Genomic DNA, 27833 nt, shown 5'->3' with positions numbered 1-27833 from the left:
AAGCCTTTGCCACCAGCATAGAGCCAGGCCAGCCTGCACTTCCGTGCAGTCTGACCAGGCTCTATACTGTTGGCTGACAAACTTTACATTTTCAAATTGATATCCCTAAAATTGATAATGGACAGTCCCAAAAAATGGAAATAGCACAAGTCCATTTAAAATATTCAGCATGTTAAGGGTTAAAGATTTTGCACAATGACAATCATTATAGCTGGACTTTTTCTTCAAAACAAACAAGCTAAAAATGGTTTTATTTTTCAGCCAAAATAGCGATTTATATAGAGGTTCAGTGTAAGATCGGAATATATTTCTTTGAGTAAAATATGAACTTTTGGTGTTCACGAAGTGTACATTAAACTAAACAAATTTTCTTTTTATTATATGCAGAGAAACATTTAAATGACATTTTAAAACCTAATACTTATTGAAAAGGGCGCCTAATAATAATTATGACTTCACGCCATTAAGTTGGTTTCCAGTACTGTGTATGCTGGTTTTTCAATGAAACAACATAACGGGCTTAAATTCAAAACAGTGAAATTATAAAATTGATAATTTTATTGTTTGAAACAGTGAAATTATCAGTTTATTATTTCTTTGATATATTTCTATAAACCACCGAAAAGCATGTAATAAAAATCTATCTTCAAGTTAGTACGGTAACCCTGCTGTTTAATTGTGAAAAGAATCTAAGCGCTGTTCTGAATTTGTAAAATCCATTAGATGTTGATGGAATTTCAATGTAAAAATATTAAAATTGGGGGAGACCTCAGTCAGTAAGGCTTTTTGTTGTTTAGAAAAAAAGAAATTAATGTGTCTTTTAACATGTAGTGTCTAGTCACTATTTTACAGTTTTACGGTGGGCGCACAAACAAGTTTAGGTCATAATTGGCCCTGAAACACGAAAGATGATTTTGGCTAATCTTGGGCTTAACAAACTTCAAAGCAACATCGTGGGTCAAACCTGACATCACCTATTGAAATACATTTAGTTGTCTCTTACGATCATGCTGGGATAAATGGTGGCTGCAATTCTTAAACATCGACATTTAAAGGCAACCCCTAGGCCACAATGAGAGTACCATTGTGGCATATAAGCAAGGGAATACCACCCATAGCATTAGATGGTAACAGAGAAATTTTTTTCGATCTATACCAATTCCTTACCTTCCTTAAAACAAGAGGGCCATGATGGCCCTGAGGTCACTCACCTGTATATAGGCCCCCCCAACCCCCAAACGTTGCAGGGCCAATTTAACCAAAGGGCTTTTATTTGCACAAACTTTGTAGACACCCATAAGAAGATGTTTCATGCTAAACCTCTAAGCTCTAGCTCATTGGGCTATTTAAAAGAAGATTTTTTTTAAGTTTTTACTATACACATATAGTTAAAAACAATGACACCCCTGGGGCAGGGCCAGTTATGACCCCAGGGTTTTTATTTGAACAAACTTTGTAGACACTTACTAGAATATGTTTCATGCCTAATATCTAAACTCTAGCTATTTGGGTTTTTTCAAAGAAGATTTTAAGTTTTTGCTATACACATATAAGGAAAATCAATGACCCCGGGGCGGGGCCAATTCAGACCCAAGGTCTTTTATTTGAACAAACTTTGTAGACACTCACTAAAAGATGTTTCATGCTTAATATCTTAACTCTAGCTATTTGGGTTTTTTCAAAGAAGATTTTAAGTTTTTGCTATACACATATAAGGAAAACCAATGACCCCTGGGCTTTTATTTGAACAAACTTGGTAGACACCTATTAGAACATGTTTGATGCTAAATATCTTAACCATAGCTCTTTGAGTTCTTTAAAAGAAGATTTTTTAAGTTTTTACTATATGCATATATAGGGAAGAATCAATGACCCCCGGGGCAGGGTCAATTTTGACCCCAGGGCTTTTATTTGAACAAACTTGGTAGACACTTATTAGAACATGTTTCATGCTAAATATCTTAGCTCTAACTCTTTTGGTTCTTTAAAAGAAGATTTTTTAAGTTTTTACTATATGCATATAGGGAAAATCAATTACCCCCTGGGGCGGGGCCAATTTTGACCCCAGGGCTTTTCTTTGAACAAACTTGGTAGACACCTTTTAGAACATGTTTGATGCTCAATATCTTAGCCATAGCTCTTTGAGTTCTTTAAAAGAAGATTTTTTAAGTTTTTACTATATGCATATAGGGGCCAATTTTGACCCCAGGGCTTTTATTTGAACAAACTTGGTAGACACTCACTAGAAGATGTTTCATGCCAAATATCTAAGCTCTAGCTCTTATGGTTTTTTAAAAGAAGATATTTAAAGTTTTTTCTTTCGGTTGCCATGGCAACCAGAGTTCTGCATGGAATTAAATTCTTTGAACAATTTTTAAAGGTGACCACCAAAGGAACATTCCTGTGAAGTTTGGATGAAATTGGCCTTGTGGTTTATGAGGAGATGTCATTTAAAGTAAAAGTTTACGGACGACGGACGACGGACGGACGACGGACGCCGGACGAAAAGCGATCACAAAAGCTCACCCTGTCACTTTGTGACAGGTGAGCTAAAAATGCATGTTTTTGTGGGGTTTTTTTTGCTAAATTGGAGGTAGGGGGTCGGCATAACTCTGCACAATAAATTTTCACAACAAGGAAAATCTATATGCCACTCTGCTCCCCTTCACAGGTCATTTCCAAATTTATACATGACAAAGTGTAAAGGCTGGTTTATTTCTCAGCCAAACAATTTCAATACATGTCTGCTCCTGTGGCTTAAATTGTACATAATAGACAAAAGTTCTTAAAAAAAGAAATCTATACATTGGTTCTTTAAAATAAGGCATTCATAATGTCACCTTAGTGCAGTAACAGGCTAACACCTCTTAAATCATACAAGGAGTTAATTAACCCATTACTGCACTTAAAGTAACAATTTGTCTTTTTTCTGCTGTGCTGTATTTTTGTTGTAAGATTTCTAGTTTTATAGAATAGAATTTAAAAATATCAAGCAATGCATAACTCACTGCGCAATTTGCAATCTACAATTTCTTTTGAAACTGGTCCATTTAACATTATCTGTATGCACCAGACTTAATTTACTCTTGCCATATTTTCTGAGGAAAATACAGTGAAAGTTGAGAAAACCGGACGTCTTTCGGACCGAGGGTTTTGTCCGGTTTTCTCAGCGGTCCAGTATTCTCAATGTCCTCTTCAGCTATTCACCGAGCAATAACTTACAAAGGATGCTGAACGTATATTTGCATTTTCATGATCATGAGTAAGTATATTGCTTAATAAAAAAATGATAAAAATACTAAACAATACGTTTTAATTGTTTTTGTCCCATTATTGCATATAAATACAATAAAATTTTGGATTTAAACGAACAGCAGTTACCATAAAGTCCAATTACACCCACATATGTTTACATTTGGTAAATGATTTCACGAACATAGTTTACTTTGTTTATAATAATGCCCCAATTGTAAATATTGCCTATACCATATTTATCAAATAGAGGTTTTTAAAGTAGGTCTCACAAGGTTTCACTGTCTTTAACTAATTTAAATTTGTCACTTAAAGACAGCTTTCGTCGAATTATTTTAGGCCATGCGCTGATAAATGTCGTTTCCGTTGTGTTGTCATTTTGGGAAATGAACTTACAAAAAGCAATGCAGTATAATAATATTCTATTTTTCATTCATACTGATTTTAACTTATCAATTTCTCGTGCATTTTGGCATTTATATAAAACGGTAACATCTATACTTTACAATGAATCAAACTGTAAAAAGAGACATAATTAACAAATCAGATAATCATTGTTCCGTTACCGCTCAGTTAGCGTATTAGACACATCAAACTGATAAGTACACAAGGTTATTCACACCTTCGTCGTCCGGTATTGTCAGGGTAATTGTCTATATAATGGACTTTGTAGTCCCCTCTCAACCGTCCTATATTCGGTTTTTACAGATTCCGGTATTGTCAATGTTTAATACAACAGTTTAAAGAAGGGAAAATTTGGGACTGAATTATTCGTCCGGTATTTAGAGAGTTCCGATTTTCTCAGCGTCCGGTTTTCTCAACTTTCACTGTAATATGATAATCAATATTCAAATAAATGTTAAAGGCTCAGTGAGCTTCAGAAATTAACACGACCTTTTCCTCTTAAGGAGGACAAACATATGTTTAATAATGATATTGTAATGGATTAAGTGCATGTTAGATGCAATATCACATTGGGAAATTAGCACTGAATGTTAAATAATTGGTTATTAAAGTAGCAAAACGTAAACAAAGTGGTGTTTTGTCTTCCATATGAAATACTCAATCACTATATGTTTACTATTTAAATGGCCAAACAGTGATAGCTATATGGCAAATACCTAATGACTATTAGTAGCATAATGGAACTAGATCAAAATACTAAGAATGAAAAAAAAACATTTTGAGTACAAAATAATTTTTTTAAGGGCTGTAAATGGGTTTTTTTAATCTTATTTCAAACTTTCTAAATTGCAATCAAATTCAGTAAAGAAAACTGTTTTTGTTGAGCATAGCTTTTGTTGTAATACAGTGTTACAAATATTTAGGAATTTATGTACAAGGTAACAATAATCCCTTGAAGCTCTTTAAACTACTGATATACAGTAAACTCCGCTTATAATGAACCCATTGGGACATTCAAAATCTGTTCCTTATATCCGGAGTTCCTTGTAAGCATATAGCGAATTAGTTCCTTGTATCAGGAGTTTTTTATAGCGAACAAATTTACTTAATTATAAGGAACTGATTGTTTACCATCGTCCGCCATTTTGAAGAGCATTTGATTAAAAAAAAATAGTCATTTATTTCTTTTTTAGACATAATACACAAGAGCGTTGAAATTTGAAAATCCTTTGCTTTTTCAGTTTTTGTTTTATTCTGTTAAAATATATTTTGTTTTTAAACTCAGTACTTTTCTTTCCATGATTAAGAATAAACAAGATTTTTGATTTTTTCTTCCTTTTATAATGAATATCTTCTATTATATTTTAAGGGTGACATTTACTTATGAAAGATAAGATTTCTTTTTATTTCAATCAAGCGAACTTTGTAGTTTTCAATGGATTATGCTTGCATGATTGTGTTAAAAACTGATCATAAATGATCATAATTATTTTATACTTTTTCATAAATGTATTGAAGTACATACAACAAAAAACGGTACTTTCAGCCGAGTTTTAATCTGTGCCTATGAAAACGAAATTTAAAAACGCCGGATCTATTTACAGATTGCCGATATTTTGGAGTTCGGTATAAAAGTGATATTTTCTGTGCTTTTAACTAAATTGGGACTAAGAAATGAGTTCCTTATATGTGATAATTCCTTATAATTGTGTTAGCTATAACTGTATATTTTTATATCAAATAAAGAAGGGCAAAATTTGGGCCAAAATAAATTGTTCCTTAAAATCGGAAGTTAAATGCTATAACCGTGTTTGCTTTAAGTGAAGTTTACTGTATTTTCAAGACTAATGTTATTTAAGGCCATCATTAAATGCTTAATATCTCAGTTTCCAATTTCAAGTTTTGCATGACAATTCCCGCCACTTTCCATTAGCAGAGTAAGAATGTGACTCTCAAGAACTGGGGCACCGGCATGATCATTGGCAGGAATTGTCAGGCACAGCAGGAAACGCCACAAAGCAATTTGCCATTCAGACTGCTGAACACCTCAGATGAGGACACTAGATTCAGAAAGCTGTAATTTTGATCACCATAGTGAAGTAACAGGTTAAGTCCTTCTAAATTTCATAAAGTTAATCCGTTATTGCACTAAGGTGAAAGTATCCTTCCTATAAGCAGATCTTTATAGATTTTGAGCAACTTTTATGAATTTCTTAATTCCTACTTCAAAATTACAACAACCTTCAGGGGTCATTTAGTAATTTACACCAGATAATGCTGAGGAAAATTCTCTGATTTCTTTATTTGTATAAAGTAGTTGAAGGCAAAACATAAATTTGTATAGAAATTGGATTAGAATATTCCATTACTTGCTGTTATATTGTTCAATCAGATAACAAACAAATCTTTTGTTAAAACATGCAGTTGAAATATAAATTCTTGTCAAGATTGCATGGTTAGAAAGTCAGAATGAACCTAAAATAAATTCATTTAAATGAAAAGTATCTGTTTTGTCTAAATTAAACAGAACCAAATCAAAGATAAATTTTAACTGAAAGTTTTAGAAAGAAAACTATGAACAAATAACATTCATCACTTTACTTCATTCATGCCATTTAACAGATAGATGTGAATTCTTTTCAATGCAAGGAAACTTTTCATTTGCCGAAAAATATTGTGTGCATTAGTTTGACTTTTATCCAAATTTCTCAACAACAAAAAATCAAGGATGACTGTCAAACAGTTTGGTACCTAACAAAGTACCAATGATCTTTGTAAAGGCTGGGACCACAAAATCAATTGTACGTATTGCCCATTAGTTGTCCCACATCCTGAGCGGACAAGTGAAATTTTTCCTGAATCTGCTTTATAAATCATAAATTAAATATCATATTGACAAGTAAAGAAATGCATCAGGTAAAACGGACAAGCAAGTCAAAATTAGACTTAAATTGTGTGCCATGTAAGGCTATTGTGAAAGGTCTTGGCAGACTTACATAGGTAAAAATTCAATATTCATTTCATCAAAGCAGAGATTGTAGGCTGGAAAATAATTATAAAAAAACGTGATAGGGCAATTTATATCTCTTTAAAAAAATCACAAAGATCGTGATTAAAATCACTTCGATCCTGATTTCATATAAAACCTTTCACATCTATTTCAGGAAGCACAAACGTTTAATTTAACCACTTATTGCCAGAATCGCCTACTTATTTCCTTCGCTCTTTACTAACTCTTCAAAGTTGTTTTTTCAGACTTAGAAACGAGTTTGTCATAAATGTATAATAAAAAAAAAAAAATTATTTTCATGTCTTAATTAGCATGGATTGATTGCCGTAGTTCCTGGACAACGACATATACAATTAACAAGATCCGACCATTTCTACCCTAACACCGCCCACCCTAAGCCAATCAAAATGAATAACTTAATAACACATGATAACAAAATGGACAACAAAGGACCTCAAAAAGGGGGGCCTACAGGACACACCATCCACCATGTATTGTTGTTGGGTTATCTATATATAGAATTGAAATATTATCTTCATGTACGAAACCAGCTTGTCAGCTCCTATAGGGTAAACAATTATTATATACAAATGTATGGAATATTTCTCTTAGAATAAAAAAAATAAGCTCTATTGTTCAGGAAGGAGTCTTTTCATGATATTCTTTTTTCGCAATACCTGACTAAAAATGATAAATCTGTACTAAAATATTAAACAACATTGACATTAAAAGTAAAATTTAATATCATATTTCAACTTATTTATCAATAGATTTTCAAAGGATCATTACTGTTTTCTGGACAAATCTAGGTAAATGGTAAAATTGGACAACATCTGGGTAAATAGTAAAATTGGACAAATCTAGGTAAATGGTAAAATTTGACAACATCTGGGTAAATGGTAAAATTGGACAAATCTAGGTAAATGGTAAAATTTGACAACATCTAGGTAAATGGTAAAATTGGACAACATCTGGGTAAATAGTAAAATTGGACAACATCTGGGTAAATGGTAAAATTGGACAACATCTGGGTAAATAGTAAAATTGGACACATCTGGGTAAATGGTAAAATTGGACAACATCTGGGTAAATAGTAAAATTGGACAACATCTGGGTAAATGGTAAAATTGGACAACATCTGGGTAAATGGTAAAATTGGACTACATCTGGGTAAATAGTAAAATTGGACAACATCTGGGTAAATGGTAAAATTGGACAACATCTGGGTAAATGGTAAAATTGGACAAATCTAGGTAAATGGTAAAATTTGACAACATCTAGGTAAATGGTAAAATTGGACAACATCTGGGTAAATAGTAAAATTGGACAACATCTGGGTAAATGGTAAAATTAAACTACATCTGGGTAAATAGTAAAATTGGACACATCTGGGTAAATGGTAAAATTGGACAACATCTGGGTAAATAGTAAAATTGGACAACATCTGGGTAAATGGTAAAATTGGACAACATTTGGGTAAATGGTAAAATTGGACAACATCTGGGTAAATGGTAAAATTGGACAACATCTGGGTAAATGGTAAAATTGGACAACATCTGGGTAAATGGTAAAATTGGACAACATCTGGGTAAATGGTAAAATTGGACAACATCTGGGTAAATGGTAAAATTGGACAACATCTGGGTAAAAAGTTAAATTGGACACATCTGTAAAAAAAAGAGAAATAGGACACATCTGGGCAGAAAGCTAAATTGAACACATCTAGATAACAATATCTGGGTAAATAGTAGAATGTTTTTAAATCTCAGAAAAAAAGTTGTTTACTTTTATTTCTACCTTATAAATTAGAAAAAAGGGTCAATTTCTTCTTTAAGACTTTTTTACTTTCTTTTATAATCCTTGAGGCACGATTCATCAAAATCTATTCTGTATCCATTAGGCCTTCAATATTTGTTTTGTAATTAATTATAAATATCTACTACAAATTTAAGGGGTAAATTTCTACTAAAAGCTTTTTTTTCATTATCGTGACTTGTTGTTTCCATATCAAGGTTGTTTTACAATGACACACTTCAAATTAGTAAACACCAAAGGTTTATAACTAGAACACTGTTCTTATTGACACTTTTAAGAGCTTAATTTTATGATCAAAACATTCATAATATAATGGAAGCTCTTTACTTACCTATATTAGTAAAAAAACTCATTATTCTAAACAGAGCCCTTATAAATTCTGTTCTATTGTCAACTTGGTGAAGATCAAATTTTTAAGACGTAAAATGTTTCTTTGTTTCACAGACAAAATTAGGCACTTGAAGCTTTATAACTGGGGACTCATTGTCAGGTTTGAAAAATTAGTTTTGCAAATTACTTGTGTTTTTTTTCTCATGTCTGATTAAATTGTTTAAAACCCTAGTTCCAGGACACCTGAGAGGGTAAAATAATTTGCTCACAAGTTTTACTTCTGATTTAATATTTGGTTGATTATCTGGTTTTGCACCAATTTTTAACACAAATTTGGTCCTATCTTAGTTACAGTCTACTGCTTGTTTGATCCTAAGGTTAAGACAAACTTTCGTTGTTACAACTTATCTGGACATTGAGTGTAACGGTCATTTGTCATTCAGAGAAAAATGTTAGATTAGAAGCTGGTCAAAGAAGTACAACATATGACATAATTATATCATGTACTGTTTTCATAATTCCTAGTCATTAGTTATCAGAGTTATAATTTTCACATGTAAACCTCATGAATATACATGAAATCTTTAATCATTTTTTTGTAACAGACAAAAAGTGAGATTTTTGGTGTAACAAATCTGAATATTTAACAAATTTACACCAGAAACATGTCTAATTTGTGACATATTCAATAAGTAATTGTAAGATTTTTTTGCCTTAAAAGCGCATAAGCATCTATGAGGTACTCTAAATGGCTCCAGATTGATTTATTGCTCACAGTCTTTGTGTTTATTAAATTATTATCTAATCCAGGCTCTATACTGTCAGCTGAACAATTTCATATTTTTATTTTAAAATCCCCAAAAATTCATAATGAACGGTTCCAAAAATGGAAGTTGGACAAGTCTGTTTAAGAATATCAACAGGTTAGGGGGTGCAATTCCATAGCCAAGACTGAGCATTTTTTACTGGAATACTGCCATAATTTAATCACATATAAATTTTCACATTTCAAGCTAAGCCTGGTATGAGCTTATGACTAAAACATCCTTATTTTTTTTCATGTCTAAGCATTTTTCAACAAATTTTGTTTGAAATCAATTAATATATATGTATTCAGATATTTCAGATATTTTCTATATCAGTAACATCATCTCCTCTATTCTGACCTAAAACAAAAGTATCTCAGAATCTCAACACAAAAAAAATTGATAGAAAATTAGTAAATCCTAATAAAAAGAAAGTTTAATTAAAAGAAATTGGGAAAAACTTGCCACAATTTCAATAGTCAGGAAACACTTCCAATGCTAAATTTAATAAACAGAACTAGATAACAACAAACTTTGGAAAAGTATAGCAGTCTCCTTTTTAAGTAATAACTATATTTACAATTTTTTCTAGCTCTATATAATATATAAAATAATTTCAATAGATCAAAATGAAGCCCCTATAATAACCTATTAGAAGACAAGATGAACAGATTGGAATAAACGGAAAAACAGTCATTTTTGTGCTTCTAAGATTACAGTAAATCAAATCAGAAGCCATATGATATAGCACAAAATGAAAATGTTACGTCAATAACTTCAATTTATTTCAGGTATTCCTACCTACCATCTTTTTTAGCTATTAGCTATACAGATTCTAACTTTTTTTTTTGCTTTAACAATATACTATATAAATACATATCAATTTTAAACAAGTAATGTTTCCATAAGTCACTATCGATGCCCAACATTCCACTGTTTTCATCAGTCTGCAGACGGACATTATGGACAACTGGATGAACGGACAAAGGCAATTGATATGCCCCCTTGTAACCAGCGTAGTGGGGGCATAAAAATTCTCTCTTTCTTTTTTTGGAGGGGTTATTTAAAAAAAACTTAAAATCAGCTTTTTCTTATTCTTTTCTATCTTTTTTTTGGGGGGGGGGGAAGGGAATAGGTGTTGGGGGGGGGAAGGGATAGGTGTGTGTACTATATTTTTCTATGTACTTAAAATAAATGGAAAAATATCATAAATTTCTTTTGATCTCTCTTTCCTTTTGTTCCAAAAGTGCAAAAATATCATAAACATATATAAATGTAATAAACAAGTTCAATTTCCTGTTAGATAGGTTTCATATATAGGTTTTATGACATTAACTGGCAGATTATTCTTTTAATGTTGATATAAAACATAATTAGAAATTATTCAGCCTGGTCAATGGTCGCCTTATCTTTTTTTCCCCCTACTCACTTAATCATGGATTTATTTTCCACTGATATTATAGCATTTGATGTATTCCATGAATATCAACATTTTAAGCACAGTAAGTGACAGCAATATTCATAATTCAGCTGATAATTCAGCTGCTATCCTTCTCAGGATTTTCATTGGTCAATATACATTCTGTGCTGGTTTTGACCAATCAAATACCTGATATCAAAGTGATAAGAGTATAAGCTAAGAAAAATTCTTCTAACCTTTGATCAAGGTGCATTAAGACTGCCAAAAAGTATGATGCATTTAAAGGGAGACACAGGCAAAATTTTCATTTCTTAGTTTTGAATTTTTCGTTCCTAATTCTGTAAATGCCCTCAAAATAAATATATTAGACAGTCAAAGGAACAAAACTTTTCTCCATATAAATAATAAAATGGTGGTTTCCTAACCTGACCCCCGTGGGTCAGGTTAGAGCGCTAGGATTTCACAATAGTTGTCACAGTGAACTCTGGAAACGTTAAAGAACATGTCAAATGAATGATTTAGGTTTGTTTAAATCATACAATATCCACAGTATCTGTTAATGTAACTTCAACGATTTGTTCAAGTCACCTGACTTGTTTTAAAATTATTCGGTGATTCTATTGGCGTCTAAATTTTGTTCAACATATATAGATATATTTATGCTTCAAATCCACAATATATAGAATTAAAACAGAAATTCATGCTGAAACTTTTAGAAATGTCATTTTAGCGCGAGTTGAGTACAAAAGATCATTTTAATATTTTTGTCATTATTTTTCCTGAATATCCCTTTAAGAATTACAAACCACATTTTTGGTAACCAAGGTTCACATAAAATTAGGCTTTTTCTTTACAAAACAAATTATTTTAATAAAAACTAGAACTATCATTAAATGTGATTAATACAGAAGGCAAGACTGCTTTGGAAATGAGGAAGTTACTACTAACAGAATACCTTGGTTGTCAGCAATTAAAGATAGTTGAGGTTCTTGTATGTTGCATTTTCTTTCAAACTGGTTGACCATTGATGAAGTTTTAATGAATTAGTCTGTAATTAGTTCAGAAAGAGTTAAGCTTTTTGAGCATTGCACTGCCTCTCATTGTGCTTGACCATTGTATGAAGTTGCATTGAATTTTAAACATTAGTTTTTAAGTTATGCACTGGACAAGGAAAAGGAACAAAGGGTCATAACTCTACAAATACTGAAAATGGACTTATGGTTATTGTACACTGCACTTCCTCTCAGTGCGCTTGACCATTGTATGAAGTTGTATTCAATTCCAACATTTTGCACTGGACATAAAAAGTAACAAAGGGCAATACCTGTAATTAGTCCAAATAGAGTTATGGTTCTTGTGCACTGCATTTCATTTCACTGCCCTTGACCATCATATGAAGTTTCATTGAATTCCAACCATTAATTTAAAAGTTATGCACTTGACAATAAAAAGTAACAAAGGGCAAAAACTCTTCAATGAGTCAAGAAAGAGTTATGGCTTCTGTGCCTTGCGCTTTCTCTCAATATACTTGACCATTGTATGAAATTGTATTGAATTCCAACTAGTAGTTTTCAAGTTATGCTCTGGACAAGAAAAAAGCAATGGAAAAGTAACAAGGGGCATTAACTATATAATTACTCTGGACAGAGTTATGGTTTTTGTGCACTGCACTTTCTCTTATTGTGCTTGACCATTGTATGAAGATGTTTTGAATTTCAAACAACACTTTCAAGTTATGCTCCAGACAAGGAAAAGTATCAAAGGGCAATAACTCTGTAATTTGTCAAAATATTGTTATGGTTCTTGTGCACTGCACTCCCTCTTAATGTGCTTGACGATTGTACGAAGTTGTATTGAATTCCAACCAGTAGTTTTCAAGTTATGCTCCGGACAAGGAAAAGTAACAAAGGGCAATAACTCTGTAATTAGTGAAGATGGAGAAATGATTCTTGTGCACTGCACTTCCTTTCAATGTACTTGACCATTGTATGAAGTTGTATTGAATTTCAACCATTAGTCTTCAAGGTATGCTCTGGACAAGGAAGATGCAACAGACCACTGGATCGACCGTCAGACCAACCAACCGACTGACCGATAGACCAACCGAGTGACTCCTATATCCCCCCCCAACTTTGTATCGGGGAGTATAACTAGCATGAATTATATAACTTTTCTATAATTAACTTTACTCTTTCTTCATTAAATGTTGAAATGAAATATCCAAAGAAAGTTAATAATTTAGCTTTTTAAAGCTGGAATACTTTGAGATAATCCCTCTTAGCTGGAATAAATAGTTTATACTTTGAATATTTAATGCTTTACATCAATTAAATGCTTTTTGGCAATTCAAAGAACATCATTTGTGACATCCTATATTGAATATTATTTCATGTTATTGGGTAGCTGTGGACAAAAGATACCACATTTACTATATGTCATTAAGTATAGTTAGTGTGACTAAATTAAAAACCCAACAAAAACAAAAACAAATACTATAACAACACATTAAGGAGGTAATGACCTTCATTTGTACAACAACTGACATTAATTAGAGCGTGGGTATAAATCTGAAGCACAAGATTGATCTGTAATAACCCTCTAAAACTTTCTCTAAATATGTCAAGTGCCCATAAATTGCCGTTTATGAAACAAGACACGATACCCATTAGCGGCTACATTATGTACATTGGTAATGAAGATATTTATATCGTGTTCATTTTGTACTCTGAGGACTGTTACACCAAACAGGAATTGGCTTTTACTAACAAAGCTAATTTAAAGTTTTATAACGGTTAGTTTTCAAGGACATTTACATGATGTATAAGATTGGGGAGACTTAAAAAATGACCTGTGATTATCATTCTAGTAAATTGTCAAAGAGTAATAAATCTATTGTTTTTTCTTATCATACAAGGGTTTAAGGCACATTTACACCATCAAGATCTTGCGGCCAATTTGAAATGTTTTAGGAGGCTGGCCTTGGTTGCCCCTCTGTGTATTATTTTTAACTCAATCAAGTGGGCACCTTAGACAAAAGTCTTTCTTGCTGGATATTTAACACAGATGAATAAATTCAAAGTCCTTGTGTAATAATACAATTCATGTCTGAAGATGTCAAAGGCTGCGATGAAAAAGCCAAACAGTTGTTGTGCCCTAGTATGAAGGCAATATGATAATATATAAAAAAAATTTGACCAACGGGGACAATGGCATTGGCAACTGCTGTAGCAACAACAACATGCCACTTTTTTTCTTTGAAAACTTGAGATTAAAAGAATCCGCATTTTGTATAATTTGTTGATTGGTCAAAGAGTGTTAATGTTACAACATTACATGTACAATAAGGTCAAAGGTCATGATGATAAAGTGGACTTACCAACGGCGTTATCTACAGAGTCCTCCCTCTGAATCAGTTGTAGATTGTCTATCTTGTCAAAGAGGGTGTCGTGGTTGTTATTATAGGTGTCAAACCTGATGATGTTGTACACGCCCACTGCGTCATACACTAACACCGCTACACGACCAGCGTCTGGTCCAAGCTCAAATCTGAGGATTGAAAAATCAAATTTGCCAAGTCCTTGAACTACCAGTATCACCTTTATTGACATTTTATTTTGGTCAGATTTTAATTTTTCATATTATTTCAAAGTTATAATTGAATGACAAAATTTAAGCTAAAATACAGAGCTCTATAACAGTTCATTTAGAAAATGCATGTAAATATTAAAATTGAATGTGTTTCACTATTTGAGCTCTGATACATAGTTTACTATAAGAGAGGTGTATATGAATAATTATAATTAATTTTGACAAACTCACAGTGCAATTTTCTATGAATATGCAAGAAAAGTTATTTAAAATCTACTTTCATCCCAACATACTCATAGTATAATTAATCAAAGTATATATGTTGAACTTGTAATTTACTTGACATGTAATCATATGACACGCAAGCCCTGTACTTATTTGTATACTCAAAAGTTTTCCAGTGCATGTAATTTTGGCCCCAATTCTGGGCGGAATAGGGACAGAACTGGAACAGAATCAGTGATTTCTGCAAGCACTGTGCATATCTATATACTTAAGCTAGAGCTTTCCAGTGTATGTAATTTTGGAACAGATAGTGGTTGCAATTGGAACAGAATTTGCACAGAACAGTGATTCCTTGGCGCACCATGGACCGAAATGCAAGGTCTGTGTCATTCCATCTTACAAAGAAAATTGTTGACTTTTCTATGCAGAAAACTATGAAAATTCCTACTGGAATTTTATTATGTGCAGAATTCTATACTTAAATTAATATTTCGAATCGGACAGAATTTTCATCTCAACCAATCATTGAGTCCATGATATAAATGAGAAAGCAAATTTTGAAATTATTAAATTTAACTGAAGGAGAAATAGAGAATAAAAAACATGGTCAATATAAAAAGATATTATTTTGTGGATATGGTCAAAATATGATCATTTCTATACATACTGGTCAATAAGATGTTTGATGACAAACTTCACCACTGGATAATAGATGAACTGTGACATTTTGGCTGATCCATCAATCATAAACACCACGTCAAACATACTTGTCCATCTGTAGGACATTCCTGAAAGCCATAAAATCATATTAGATATATCAATGTAATGCCAATAAAAGCAGTTCTACATTATACACATCACTAGAATTTTTTTTTAATTAAAGGTATCTTGGAACAAGAGCTGTTGGTAGGTCATAATTTTCTTGACAATGCTCGAGAGTAAATCAAGAGCCTGGATAGTGTAGAATTTTTCAAGTTCAAAAAGGGCCATAATTTTATCAAAATTAATGTTTGAGTTATGGGCCTTGGATAGTGACCTGCTATTATGTTCTCAAATAAGCTTGTGTAGTTTCAACCCATTCCCTTCAGTGGTTTGGAGATAACCAAGTTGCACACAAAAACATAACCAAAGTGTGATGCCGACACCAACACTTGGGTGCGTACAATAGCTCTTTCTATTCTTCAAATAGTCAAGCATAAAACTAAAACATAATATGATCACTGTAATGCAGATGCAGTGCCATTCAGAACATATGCTAATTTGCATATGTAGCACCACCAACAAACATGGCAGTTACTAATATGTTACAGTCCTAAATCATTGACTTAAACTTTAATACTAAGTCACGATTGTGCAGTGCAAAGTTAAAATACAACTGTTAATGCCAATAAAACAAGATATGTTTGTAAAACATGTATGCCCCCTATCGGCAGCCAATTTGTCATGTGATCAGGTTATTATGCATGACTTCTGACCCAGTGAACAAACAATTAATAAGGGTTATCTAGTATCTACTGGTCATGACTAGTCACAAGGTAATAATTATTGTGACCCTATAGGTTGTGTGCAGCAATTTAAGTTATTACAAATCTTATATGATATATGCATAAATTTTATGAATCATGTAGGCCTTTAATTAATGACAGCCAAATTGTTATATTACATAAGACCTTCAAATGTGTATACCAAAAGCATTTTTAGCTCAATATAAAAATATCAACCAAGGCAACTTGAGTTGTTGAGTTATTGGTCAGAAACCGTCATTCAGTACAGGGTCAATATGACATTGACCCCTTGACCCCAAAATCAAAAGGGGTCATCTGCTGATCGGACCAATTATCATACCAAGTTTGAAGTTTCTAGGCCTAAGCTTTCTTTAGTTATTGATCTGAAACCGTTTTTACCTACAAGGTCAATGTGACCTTGACCTTGGACCCCTTGACCCAAAATCAATAGGGGTCATCTGCTGGTCATGACCAATCACCATACCAAGTTTGAAGTTGCTAGGTCTAAGCGTTCTTTAGTTATTGATCAGAAACCCTTTTTACTTACAAGGTCAATGTGACCTTGACCTTTGACCCCTTGACCCAAAATTCAATAGGGGTCATCTGCTGGTCTGTGACGACCAACCATCATACAAAGTTTGAAGTTCCTAGGCCTAAGGGTTCTTTAGTAATTGATCAGAAACCATTTTTACCTACAAGGTCAATGTGACCTTAACCTTTGACACCTTAACCTCAAAATCAATAGGGGTCATCTGCTGGTCATGACCAATCACCATACCAAGTTTGAAGTTCCTAGGCCTATGGGTTCTTTAGTTATTGATCGGAAAACGTTTTTACCTAAGAGGTCAATTTGACCTTGACGTTTGACCCCTTGACCCCAAAATCAATAGGGGTCATTTACTGATCATGACCAATCACCATACCAAGTTTGAAGTTCCTAGGCATAAGGGTTCTTTAGTTATTGATCGGAAACCGTTTTTGCTTACAAGGTCAATGTGACCTTAGTTATGGATCGGAAACCATTTTGTCTATGGACCGATGGACCGACAAGTGCAATATACCCCCTCTCTTCTTCGAAGTGGGGGCATAATAAATAACTGAAAGCAATTCTTTTTCCCAAATAAATTTTTATCTGAAAAATTAAGTACCACTGTACTCAAGAGAACCATCCTAAACATTCTGTTTACTTTTTTGCTTTGTTTGGTTTGTTTCTTATGGCACACTTAAACACAATTTAAGTGATCTGGCGCCAAAACAGGAAAGACGATTTTGACTAACCTTGAGTGTTTCAAAATTCAAAAGCAGCACCAGGCCCCGTGTTCACAAAGAAAATATCAGGATCAGGATCAGTTGATCCTGATTTTATTTTCATTGTTTTATAAAACTAAAACTGACCGTATTATGCTAGAATCAAATGGAACATATTCAAAATATATATAATTGCTTATTTGCAAAGAAGCCATCCAATTATGGGATAAAATCAACAAATAAGAGAACAAATGCAAAAATAAACGGATCAAAATGAGGATCAATTTTAGGATCAAGATCAAAATTTGGATCAACTGTAAAATACCTATTTCTTGTAAAAAAAATCAATAAATTCATTCTAAAATTTCATAGACGTGCTATTTCAAGTACAGTTTTATCAAGTTAATACTGAAAATTCAATCTAAGAGAATAAATACTGGAGAATATTTGAGTTTTTAAATTTGATCCTGATCTTGATCCTGATCTTTAAATCTTTGTGAACACGGGGCCAGGGATCAAAATTCTGTATAAACATGTTAAAAAAGTAGATACAATTTTAATGTAAATAAGTTAAAAGACAAACCTGCTCCTTGTTTCACATATGTTCCCTTGGCAACTGAAATACAAAAAGAGGAATTAATCATCATTCAGCAATCTTTTACTTCTTGTTATAGTCATTAAATTATTGATACTTAAAACTCTTAGCCAGCTGGCAATGACAGAATCTACCAATGCTCCCCAGGTAATAGACCAAGATCAGCTTGCACATCCATGCCATCTGATCATGGTCTGCACTGTACTTTATTCAGTTACAACATATTTAGAAAATTCTCTGAAAAGACAATGATTTATTAATTTTCAACTTCTAGAATGGCCAGGGTTTATGTTTCTATTTGAGACTTCAGATGTGCTAGCCAAAACAACCAATTTTGACAGGGGTCCATGGGTTATATTATAATTTACAGGCTAAAAATACGACAGATACAGCATTTTAACTGATGATATGGATCACCAATCTGTTAATAATGAAAACCAAACGTACGTTGGAAAATTGTGCTCCTTATGGAATTCACAAAGTCTTGAGATGCTTGGTCATTTCCGGCGAGACTGAGAAAATTGGCCGCTTGAAATGCTGTCCCAGTATCATACGCCAGCCGGTTTTGTTCACTTGTCAAGACTGCTGTGTTGGTACCTGTAAAAATATGTCATTTAAAAACTTGTTTTTATTTACTATTCATTTTCTTAAACATAAATTATCTACTAATATCAGTAACATATGTCAGGTGGTTTTGTTCACTTGCCAAGATTGCTGTGTTGGTACCTGTAAAAATATGTCATTTAAAAATTTGTTTTTATTTACTATTCAATTTCCTCAACATAAATTATCTACTAATTTATGTTTAAAGATAGCCCATTATGCCCAACTATGCTTTTTTTATATATCAAAAGCTGTTCATTTTTGTAGTCCTATTATAGTTTCCAAAAAGTTATTTATTGGCTAATTATCTGCACCATCTTTTGCATTTGTTGCTTTTTGGCAATTAGAACAAAGATAGTGATTTGGTATTTTTTATGAAAGTCAAAATACTGCTTTAATATTACATTTTGCCACTCTTATGACAAATAATGTCACATTCAGCACAATTTTCTTCAGGAAAAAATTACTCACATCTGAGGCATAATGTGCATTTAAGAGTAATGTTGTGAATGAAAAAAAAAACAACAACAAACATTGTTTATCTTGATATTAGACTATGAAAATGGATAAAGTGACTTTTGCTCGCACTCTGTCTTTCAAAAAAGGGTAAATTTGGAACTAGAAAGGATTCAACAAAATAGTAAAGCAGACAGGTAATTTTAAGTGACAGGGTTGCTATTTATGGGTCTTCAAATGAAGGTACAGGTGTATTTTAACAAAGGTTTGACAATAATATGACTTAATTTTGTTCTTGTTTTGCCTTCTTGCAGTAGAATCTTGTCTCTAACAGCATGTTTAGAGGCTAATTATTTAATTATTATCACTTTTTATGAGAGAGTGGGTGGTGTTTCGAGTCACATGTACTCAACACTGTAAACAAGGAAATATGGTGAGTAAAAAAAAATTCCAGCTTTACACATGGAAGAAGAACTAAGGTTCTCTTCGTTCATTACTTTCAGCACAAGTAAGCACTCAAGCAAAACCAATGACATGTTACCTAGCAGGATGGTTCCTTCACATGAAAAATCTGGGTCTGTTAAGACTTAAACCCATAGTGACGAGAGGCAACAGATTTTATGTCAATGCCATTTACCACTTTGCAACAATGACTCCACTAATCACTTTATATGCTGCATGTTTTCAGTGATTTATACAACATGAAAATAGATCCAATATTTTTTTTCGTTTTTGACAATGGTTATGTAATACAAGACTGTATTCAATTATGATAATATAAACTATAGGGAATAAAGAGGTATAATCAGGAGGTGGCAAATAAACAACTTGAAAATAAAATGAGCGGGACAAGACATTGAATAATTCATTGTTAAAAAGTATTTACCACCTATTAACCTGAGGTTAAGATGGTACAAAAATCTCAAGGAAAAAAAACATCATTATTGAGTTAAGAATTCAAGATACAAAATAGCTATGAAAAATCTTCAAAAATACTTTCATTCTTTTATTCTCAAGTTATCTTTAAATCCTATTTGGACTTTGAAGAGCTTAAACCTTACTGAGAAAAGCAATCGATGCCATGCTATGACTTACAAAAGTAAATCTCACTATCTAAGGGAAGTAACTAAATAACCCATGACAATCCTTTGCAACAGGAGTTACACACCCTGTTAGTATATACTAAAGCTAAACATACTTGAACCAGTTCCTGTAAGCAACCAGTATTTAGCATAGCAATTAAGTATTTTGCTCAAAGCTTGCCCCTGTTTGGGTTAGAACATCGATGGTTAGAAATCTTTAAGATTATTACATTGACACTTAAATAACTTTGCCATCACAAGTACCCTGTTATCTTAACATTAAATTTAAGTAAAGTTAAGTTAAACATATACATTAATTGCTAAAAACATTACAGGAGAAAAAGATTTACCTATTCCCATTGTTATCAAATAGACATTTGGATTAGAACCATCTCTAAATGTTTTAGCTGCGTATATGGCCTCCGCGGAGCTGTCGACTGATCCGGTCACAAAAAGCACGACTATCACAGGACCGGTTGTACCAGAATTTGTAATCTGTGTCTGCAGAGTACTGAACATGCCAACAATGTTACGACCATTCTGATTGGATGGATTTAATGCTAGGTTGTCGATGGCATTGAATAAAGATGCCTCTGTTGAGTAGGTCCCCACTACAAAGAACTGACCGATCGATGATCCATACAAATACACAGACACCCTGGCTTTTTCTGGTCCGAGTTTAAAACTGCAAATGATTTACAAAAAAGATAATACTTTGGGTAAGCAAAAAAAGTTACATGTATGAAGACAGTCAAATGACTTTGTGATCATCTTTAGTATTTTGGCCTTAACTTTAAAACAGCATGCATGCCTCTAGATTCAAGCTTATTTCATGAAATTTTTAAAATGTTTAAAAAAGTAAAGTATATATTTATTGTCAAGAGAACAAAGAAAGTAATTTAGGCATTGCAAACGACACTTAAAATCTACAAAAATTACCAAAAACGGGTCAGAATATGCAAAAATACCCTTTACTGCATAAGTCATACAACAGATATTAGATATATGGTTATAAATACTGCAATAGTCAGTCATTTACTAATATTATAAAACTTATTAATTACTTCTTAAATAGTTAATATTTTTACTGTTTTAAAACCTTAGTACATTTTTCTCAAGGTTTGTCAAGGTTGATTTAAAAAAAAAAAAAATGGCTCATCTGGAGGCATGCAGCTTTAAAACTTAAAAGATGAAATGAAATAAATCTGTCAAGTTAAATTAAATCTCTTTGTCACATGAATATCAAAGATCATGACAAAAATATGGGTTTTTTTATCTATGTAAAAAATTTGGGCATGTTTAGGTCGTTATTTTGTGTTTAAGCAAACTGTCAAATGTTATGAAAAAATTGTATGTGCATGATTAACTGTCCATGAAATCAAGTCAAAAAAACTTTTTAAAATTTTTTTATAATAGCAATCTCTGATATCATTCAAATGTAGGTTTAACAAAATAATAAAGATTATTTTAAAATTAAAATAATCCCATTTATTTTAGAGAAATAATCGTCTGCTACCTTGTGTAAAGCTATCATTACGTGGCAATCGGCAAACCTCGGTCATTATCTATAGATTGTTTACATCACGCTGGTTACCGTGTTTATCTTATCATTTCTATATAGAGCCGGGTTTAAAGAGTTAGCTGTTAATAATATAAAAGCCCGAGTTTCTCGTGCAACTTTCTCAGTTTTTGTTTGACGACGAAGCATTAACACACTCAATTAGAGTAAGCTGAAATTTATTAGCCATGCCACGAGGTCGTACACGCCGAAGGATTCAACCTTCGAGAAGAGAAATGGCCATGCGACGTAGCGAGAGAGGACGGGCAGCTTCAGTACCTGAAATTCCTCTAGGGGAGCGTCGTTTGCAGAGAAATGCACGAGGGACCGTCGAATGTCAACAAAATTCAACTCCACGTCGTGCAGGTAGAGCAGTAGATGATTGTGGTAGCGCCCAGCCCCAACAGAGTCAAGAGCACGTGCAGGATAACCCGCACGTCGATGCCAGACAATCGAGGGGTCAGAAGCGCCAAGCCGACGAATTGGACGACATGGTGGATGTCAGGCTTCTAGAGACTGAAGCGGGTAAGTCCAATGTTATCGACTTCGAGCGAATTTTGAGTGCATCGGGTATTATTTCAAATAAAGATTTACCAACACGTGTAAATAATGATCATTTTCTGGGGTCCGACACAACCAGTAATAATGCAAATGTTCATTCTAGGCCGCTGACAAATGTTTCACCAGCTAATGTATGCTCAGCACCGTCTGTTCGCCTAGCAGACGATGACTTAGCGGCTCATATCCCTACAGTTCTCAAACAGCAAATCTGTAGAGGCGAGTACGTTAATTTTGCGTTGTTGCTTAAGGGTGCAATTGAGCTATCCGAATTTTTTAGGGGCGGTATTGTTACGGTTAATTCCGAGTTACAATTGGTTTCGGCTCCAAAGGAGTGTAAAGATCAGATTTATGATATCGAAAAATGGACAAACGCATTCATCATATATGCCTCCATATACCTGTCAAATCATTCAGACAAAGTTTATGAACTGCTACATTATATGTACAATATAAGAGAATGCGCTATGCGACAAGGCGGGTCAGCCTGGAAAACTTATGATGAGCAGTTTCGCTTACGCCAGGCTATTACACCTTCACCATGGTCTAAAATCAACAATGACCTATGGTGGCGGTGTATGCAAGTTAGGCAGCCAGATCAAGCCCAAAACGTTTCAAAATTTAAGTACACGTGTCTTGATTTTAATAATGGTAGATGCACGTGGCAAAACTGCAAATTTCCCCACTTATGCGCGAAATGTAATGCGCCCCATCCTGAGATAAACTGTTTCTCTTCAAATTCAGTTGGTTATACACAGAAAAGTCGTACACCAGCTTTTCAACGTAATTTTCGAGGAAGGGGGTCTCAGTCCCATTCAAAAGGGAGAGGTTACAATAGAGGGCAGTCAAACAAGTAAATCGATTTATCATTGTTGTACATCAGAAAATCAGTCAAATCCAGATATTCATAATATTGCGAAATCACCAATTAAACTTTCGGCCATGCAAAATTATTTACAATTTTATAATAAAATTGAAGCAGAGTTTTTATATGATGGTTTTAAGAATGGCTTTCCACTACAGTATTCCGGTCCCCGTGTTGCACGTGATTCCAATAATCTGCGTTCTACTCTGTTAGATCCGGAAATAATTAACAGTCAAATTAATAAAGAAATTATAGCTGGCCGGGTAGCTGGACCATTCAATGAGCGTCCACTACCAAACTTAATTGTATCCCCGATTGGTCTGGTCCCGAAGAAAACCCCCGGGGAGTTCAGAATGATTCATCATCTGTCATATCCGCCGGCGAATCAATCAATGATTATATTGATCCGGCCTTGTGCACGGTTCAATACACCAGTTTCGATCAGGCAATCAAAATGATTCAAGATCTAGGTCAGCGCTGCAAACTATTTAAATCCGATATTAAAAGTGCTTACCGTCTGATCCCTATTAAACCTTCAGATTTTGAGTTGCTTGGTTTTCGTTATAATGATAAGTTTTATTTCGATAAGGCACTTCGTTTGGAGCATCTGTAAGCTGTATAACCTTCGAAAGATTTTCAAGATTCTTAGAATTTTGCATTACATTTAATTTTGAATCGGGCAAATTAATTCACTATTTAGATGATTTTTTGGGAGGTGCTACGTCGATGGACTCTTGCAATAGGGCATTACAAAATTTATAGAGGAACAATGTCGGAGTTAGGGGTACCCCTAGCCGAAGATAAGACCGAGGGGCCCACAGAGAGCCTCGTTTTCCTCGGCTCGAGTTAGATTCAAACAAAATGGTTGTGAGGATACCCACGACTAAAATAACCGAGGTTGTTGAAAAAATAAAGAATATCTTATCTCATAAAAAGTCAACATTAAAAGAGATACAATCTTTAATTGGATCTTTCAATTTTTGCTGTCGTGCCATAAGCTATTGGTCGGTGCCATTTATTCGCTGCTTAATTAATTCAATATGTGGGCTTACTAAATCTCATCAATCGAAATTAGAATAAAAAAGAAATAAAATTGGATTTGTCTATGTGGCTAGTTTTCTTAGAGTCATTTAACGGTATTTCCATTTTTTCATGACAGATTTTGGGTCTCAAATGAGGATGTGCAGTTATTTTCAGATAGTGCCGGGGGTAATAGGTTTAGGTTTTAATCTTTACTTCAAGGGTCATTGGTGCAATGCAAGATGGCCAACGTGGTGGCATGAAATTAGGTATCACCACGGATATTACTGTTCTAGAAACTCTTTCCCATTTTAGTCGCATTATTCATTTGGGGCGAGGAATTAGTGAACAGAAAAATAAAATTTAATTGTGATAAATTTTGCAGTTGTACATATACTCAATAAGTTAACGTCAAAATCAGAGGCAGTCATGTGTCTTGTCAGAATTTTAGCATTACGCTGTTTAAGACTCAACATTTTAATTAAGGCTAGTCATCTCCCTGGCTGTCAAAATGATATTTGTGATGCTTTGTCTCGGTTTCAGCTATCTCGATTCAGGGAGTTGGCACCGGAAGCAGACCTCACCCCTTGCCAGGTTCCAGAGTTTCTATGGAACGCATTCAGTCTAGAGTTGTACAACTGCTACAATCGGGACTAGCATCAAACTCTTTATCAACTTTACCGAACTAGCGTCAATATGTTCGAGAAATTTAGACTATCTTTCAAAATGCTAAGTCAAATGGCCTATTCCAATTAAATCACGTGATTTTGTTTATGGCATTTTGTTTTGAGAAAGGCCATTCGCCAAAAAACTATTACAACTTATATCGCTGGCCTGAATTATTACCATAAATTATATGGTTTTTATGACATAAATAATGTTTTTATGGTCAACAAATTATTAGAAGGCTGTCGCAGAAATCGTATAACTAACGATTGTCGGGCACCATTAACAATACGCACCTTGGTTTCGGTGTGTGATTCACTACCGAGCGTGTGTTATAATATTTACGAAAACAAGTTATTCGAGTCACTTTTTACCTTGGCCTATTATGGTTTGTTTCGGGTCAGCGAATTGGTTACGTCATCCGGCATGCAAGCTGAAAATGTGCTCAGTTTATCGGATTTGACATTTGTAGGTCAAAAAGAATATGCAGTTATTAAATTGCGTCATTTTAAAACAAATCAAAGAGGGACTCCTGTTCTTCTGAAAATACCTAGAGAAACTGGTGATTTATGCCCTGTTAACGCTCTATTTGAATTTGTGTCAATCAGGCCTCGTTCAAAGGGCCCTCTATTTTGTCACGCTGATGGTTTCGCCGGTAACTAGAACGCAGTTCTCGGCAGTACTAACTAAGTGTGTCAATCAGTCTAATTTGTCTGACGCACATTTCACCTCCCATAATTTTAGAATAGGCAGAGCCACAGACTTAGCTACAAAAGGTTACCCTTCATCAGTAATAATGAAACTGGGAAGGTGGACATCTCAAGCGTTTCGACTTTATATTCGTCCTTAAATGTTGATTCTTCTCAATCACTATCTTACGCTGTGTAATCTTTTATTTATATTTAGATGTTTGGGTCCTGGGTGACTCGATCCCGTTCTGGGCTGGACAGCGGGCAAAGAATACAGGAAAGCCTAATTTGAGATTGAAAGATTTAACAATAGCCTGGTGGGGTGTTCGAGGCCTAAGTTGGCAGTCTTTCCGTCACTCTATTGAATCACAGGTGTTATTTTCTTCACCTCCATCCATTATTATTGTTCATTTAGGAGGTAATGATTTGGCAGATTTACCTATTTTAAATTTGAAAGATGTTATTCGGGATGAAATTTTTTACTTACGTGAAGCTTTCCCTACAATGGTACTAATTTGGGTAGATATATTACAGAGGCAGACCTGGCATAATGCCACGGGGGGTTGGGTTGCTATGGAAAATAAACGCAAACGAGTTAACAGGATAGGCCGTCAATTAGTTCATTCATCTGGTAAAAGTGACACAATTAAGCCAGACATTGATGCTAAAACTGCATTTTTTCGGGCAGACGGGGTTCATCTCAATGATATTGGTTTGGAATTCCTCCTAGATTACTTCAAAGATTCTATCATTAAAAATGTACCAGTCTCCCAATAAGAATTTGGGGGATAAATTTTTTGGTAAATTTATTGTGGCGTAAAATTCTTCTGATCGAGAGGAGATCAGACATTGTATTCTGTTTTGTTGGCATTTTAACATAAAACCCTGTGTATGGTTCTTAACTGCTCGTGACGGAATACCCGTCAGGGTAGGCCGACCTATAATCAGGAAATTAATTTTGGAAGTATCATACAGTTTGTCCATGTGTTTGGACTGCAGTTTGCGTTATTTGGTTTTGCCCGTAGCACTTGGCAATTCCTGTTTTTTGCGTTGCAGTGTATGGCGTTGCCGTACAATGGCGTCAGTTGTGGGTTCTATTTATACGCTTGGGTTCCCAGCGATGAATGGAATCTTCAATTTGATGTCATTTGCGGTAATCTTTTGGACTGTTGAACACTGTGTTTTGCGTTTGCGTTGCGTTGCGTTTGTATGATACTGTTTGCGTGTTTTTTGTATGTATTTGGACTTTAGCAAAAAGTAAATGTGTATATAAAGCATGTCTGATCTCCTCTCGGTCGAATTATTTAGACACGGGATACCCTGTCAAATTTGAGAGGCCAAAACAATCCAACCTTGAATTGTATTTAGTGCGATATTGCTTTATTGTTTGCAAAAACATTGTTGAAGCGTTCATGTATGAGTCATATACATATAACAAAATTAAATATGAAAATGTTACTCATAGTCGTTTTATTTTATTTCAATTATTAAAATAATAAAGATTATTTTAAAATTAAAATAATCCCATTTATTTTAGAGAAATAATCGTCTGCTACCTTGTGTAAAGCTATCATTACGTGGCAATCGGCAAACCTCGGTCATTATCTATAGATTGTTTACATCACGCTGGTTACCGTGTTTATCTTATCATTTCTATATAGAGCCGGGTTTAAAGAGTTAGCTGTTAATAATATAAAAGCCCGAGTTTCTCGTGCAACTTTCTCAGTTTTTGTTTGACGACGAAGCATTAACACACTCAATTACCCGCCCGCCACACCCTGTTTAGGCTAATATATTAAGAAGTTAATAGGCAGGTTCATTAAGATCGAAACTGTTAATTAAATATTTTGACTGTTAAGCCTTATGTGTATTGATTTGATATTTAGCTTGTACAAGATTACTGCTGCTGTTTATCTATTTGCAGGATTGAGTTTGAGTTTTGTCAATAACCTGTGTTCGTCCACAAATGTCAAGAGTTGGCTACGCACCTGAACGCAGAGATTGGATGCTACCCTGATGGAACACTTGGGAGCAAAAACATTGTGTGTTATAAGTGAAAACCAGCTAATGTGAAGTGACTGTGTACTTTATAAATTACAGAAAACATCTTTGTGACTGGTTAATAATAAGTATATAG

The 27833-nt window shown here is 33.8% G+C and overlaps 3 protein-coding genes across 3 annotated transcripts in view; 1 reads left to right on the top strand and 2 right to left on the bottom strand.

The window, feature by feature from the left end:
- The window catches only part of LOC132721435 (uncharacterized), a gene marked incomplete at its 3' end in the record, with an annotated part of 142290 nt that extends 127712 nt beyond the window's left edge, over window positions 1-14578 (bottom strand). Inside the window, exon 1 of the mRNA XM_060705741.1 lies at window positions 14415-14578. The remainder of the gene's footprint in view (window positions 1-14414) is intronic.
- A 930-nt stretch (window positions 14579-15508) lies between these two features.
- LOC132721434 (uncharacterized) lies at window positions 15509-22048 on the bottom strand. The gene is made up of 5 exons (XM_060705740.1): window positions 21921-22048; window positions 20691-21025; window positions 18647-18796; window positions 18188-18220; window positions 15509-15639 (listed from the first exon to the last, which is right to left on the bottom strand). The coding sequence occupies exons 1-5, from the start codon at window positions 22046-22048 to the stop codon at window positions 15509-15511; spliced, it is 777 nt and encodes a 258-aa protein (XP_060561723.1).
- LOC132721424 (uncharacterized) lies at window positions 21801-26481 on the top strand. Its single transcript, XM_060705730.1, has 2 exons — window positions 21801-22423; window positions 25914-26481. Exons 1-2 carry the CDS (start codon window positions 22087-22089, stop codon window positions 26471-26473), a joined length of 897 nt encoding a protein of 298 aa, XP_060561713.1. The 5' UTR covers window positions 21801-22086; the 3' UTR covers window positions 26474-26481.
- Window positions 26482-27833: the final 1352 nt, after the last annotated feature.

The sequence above is a fragment of the Ruditapes philippinarum genome, unplaced genomic scaffold (genome assembly GCF_026571515.1).
Source record: "Ruditapes philippinarum isolate M1 unplaced genomic scaffold, ASM2657151v2 ctg2817_1_1_1_1, whole genome shotgun sequence".
Classification (NCBI taxonomy): domain Eukaryota; kingdom Metazoa; phylum Mollusca; class Bivalvia; order Venerida; family Veneridae; genus Ruditapes; species Ruditapes philippinarum.
Note: the sequence above shows the minus strand (reverse complement) of the source record. Positions and strands in the feature narration are given on the sequence as shown.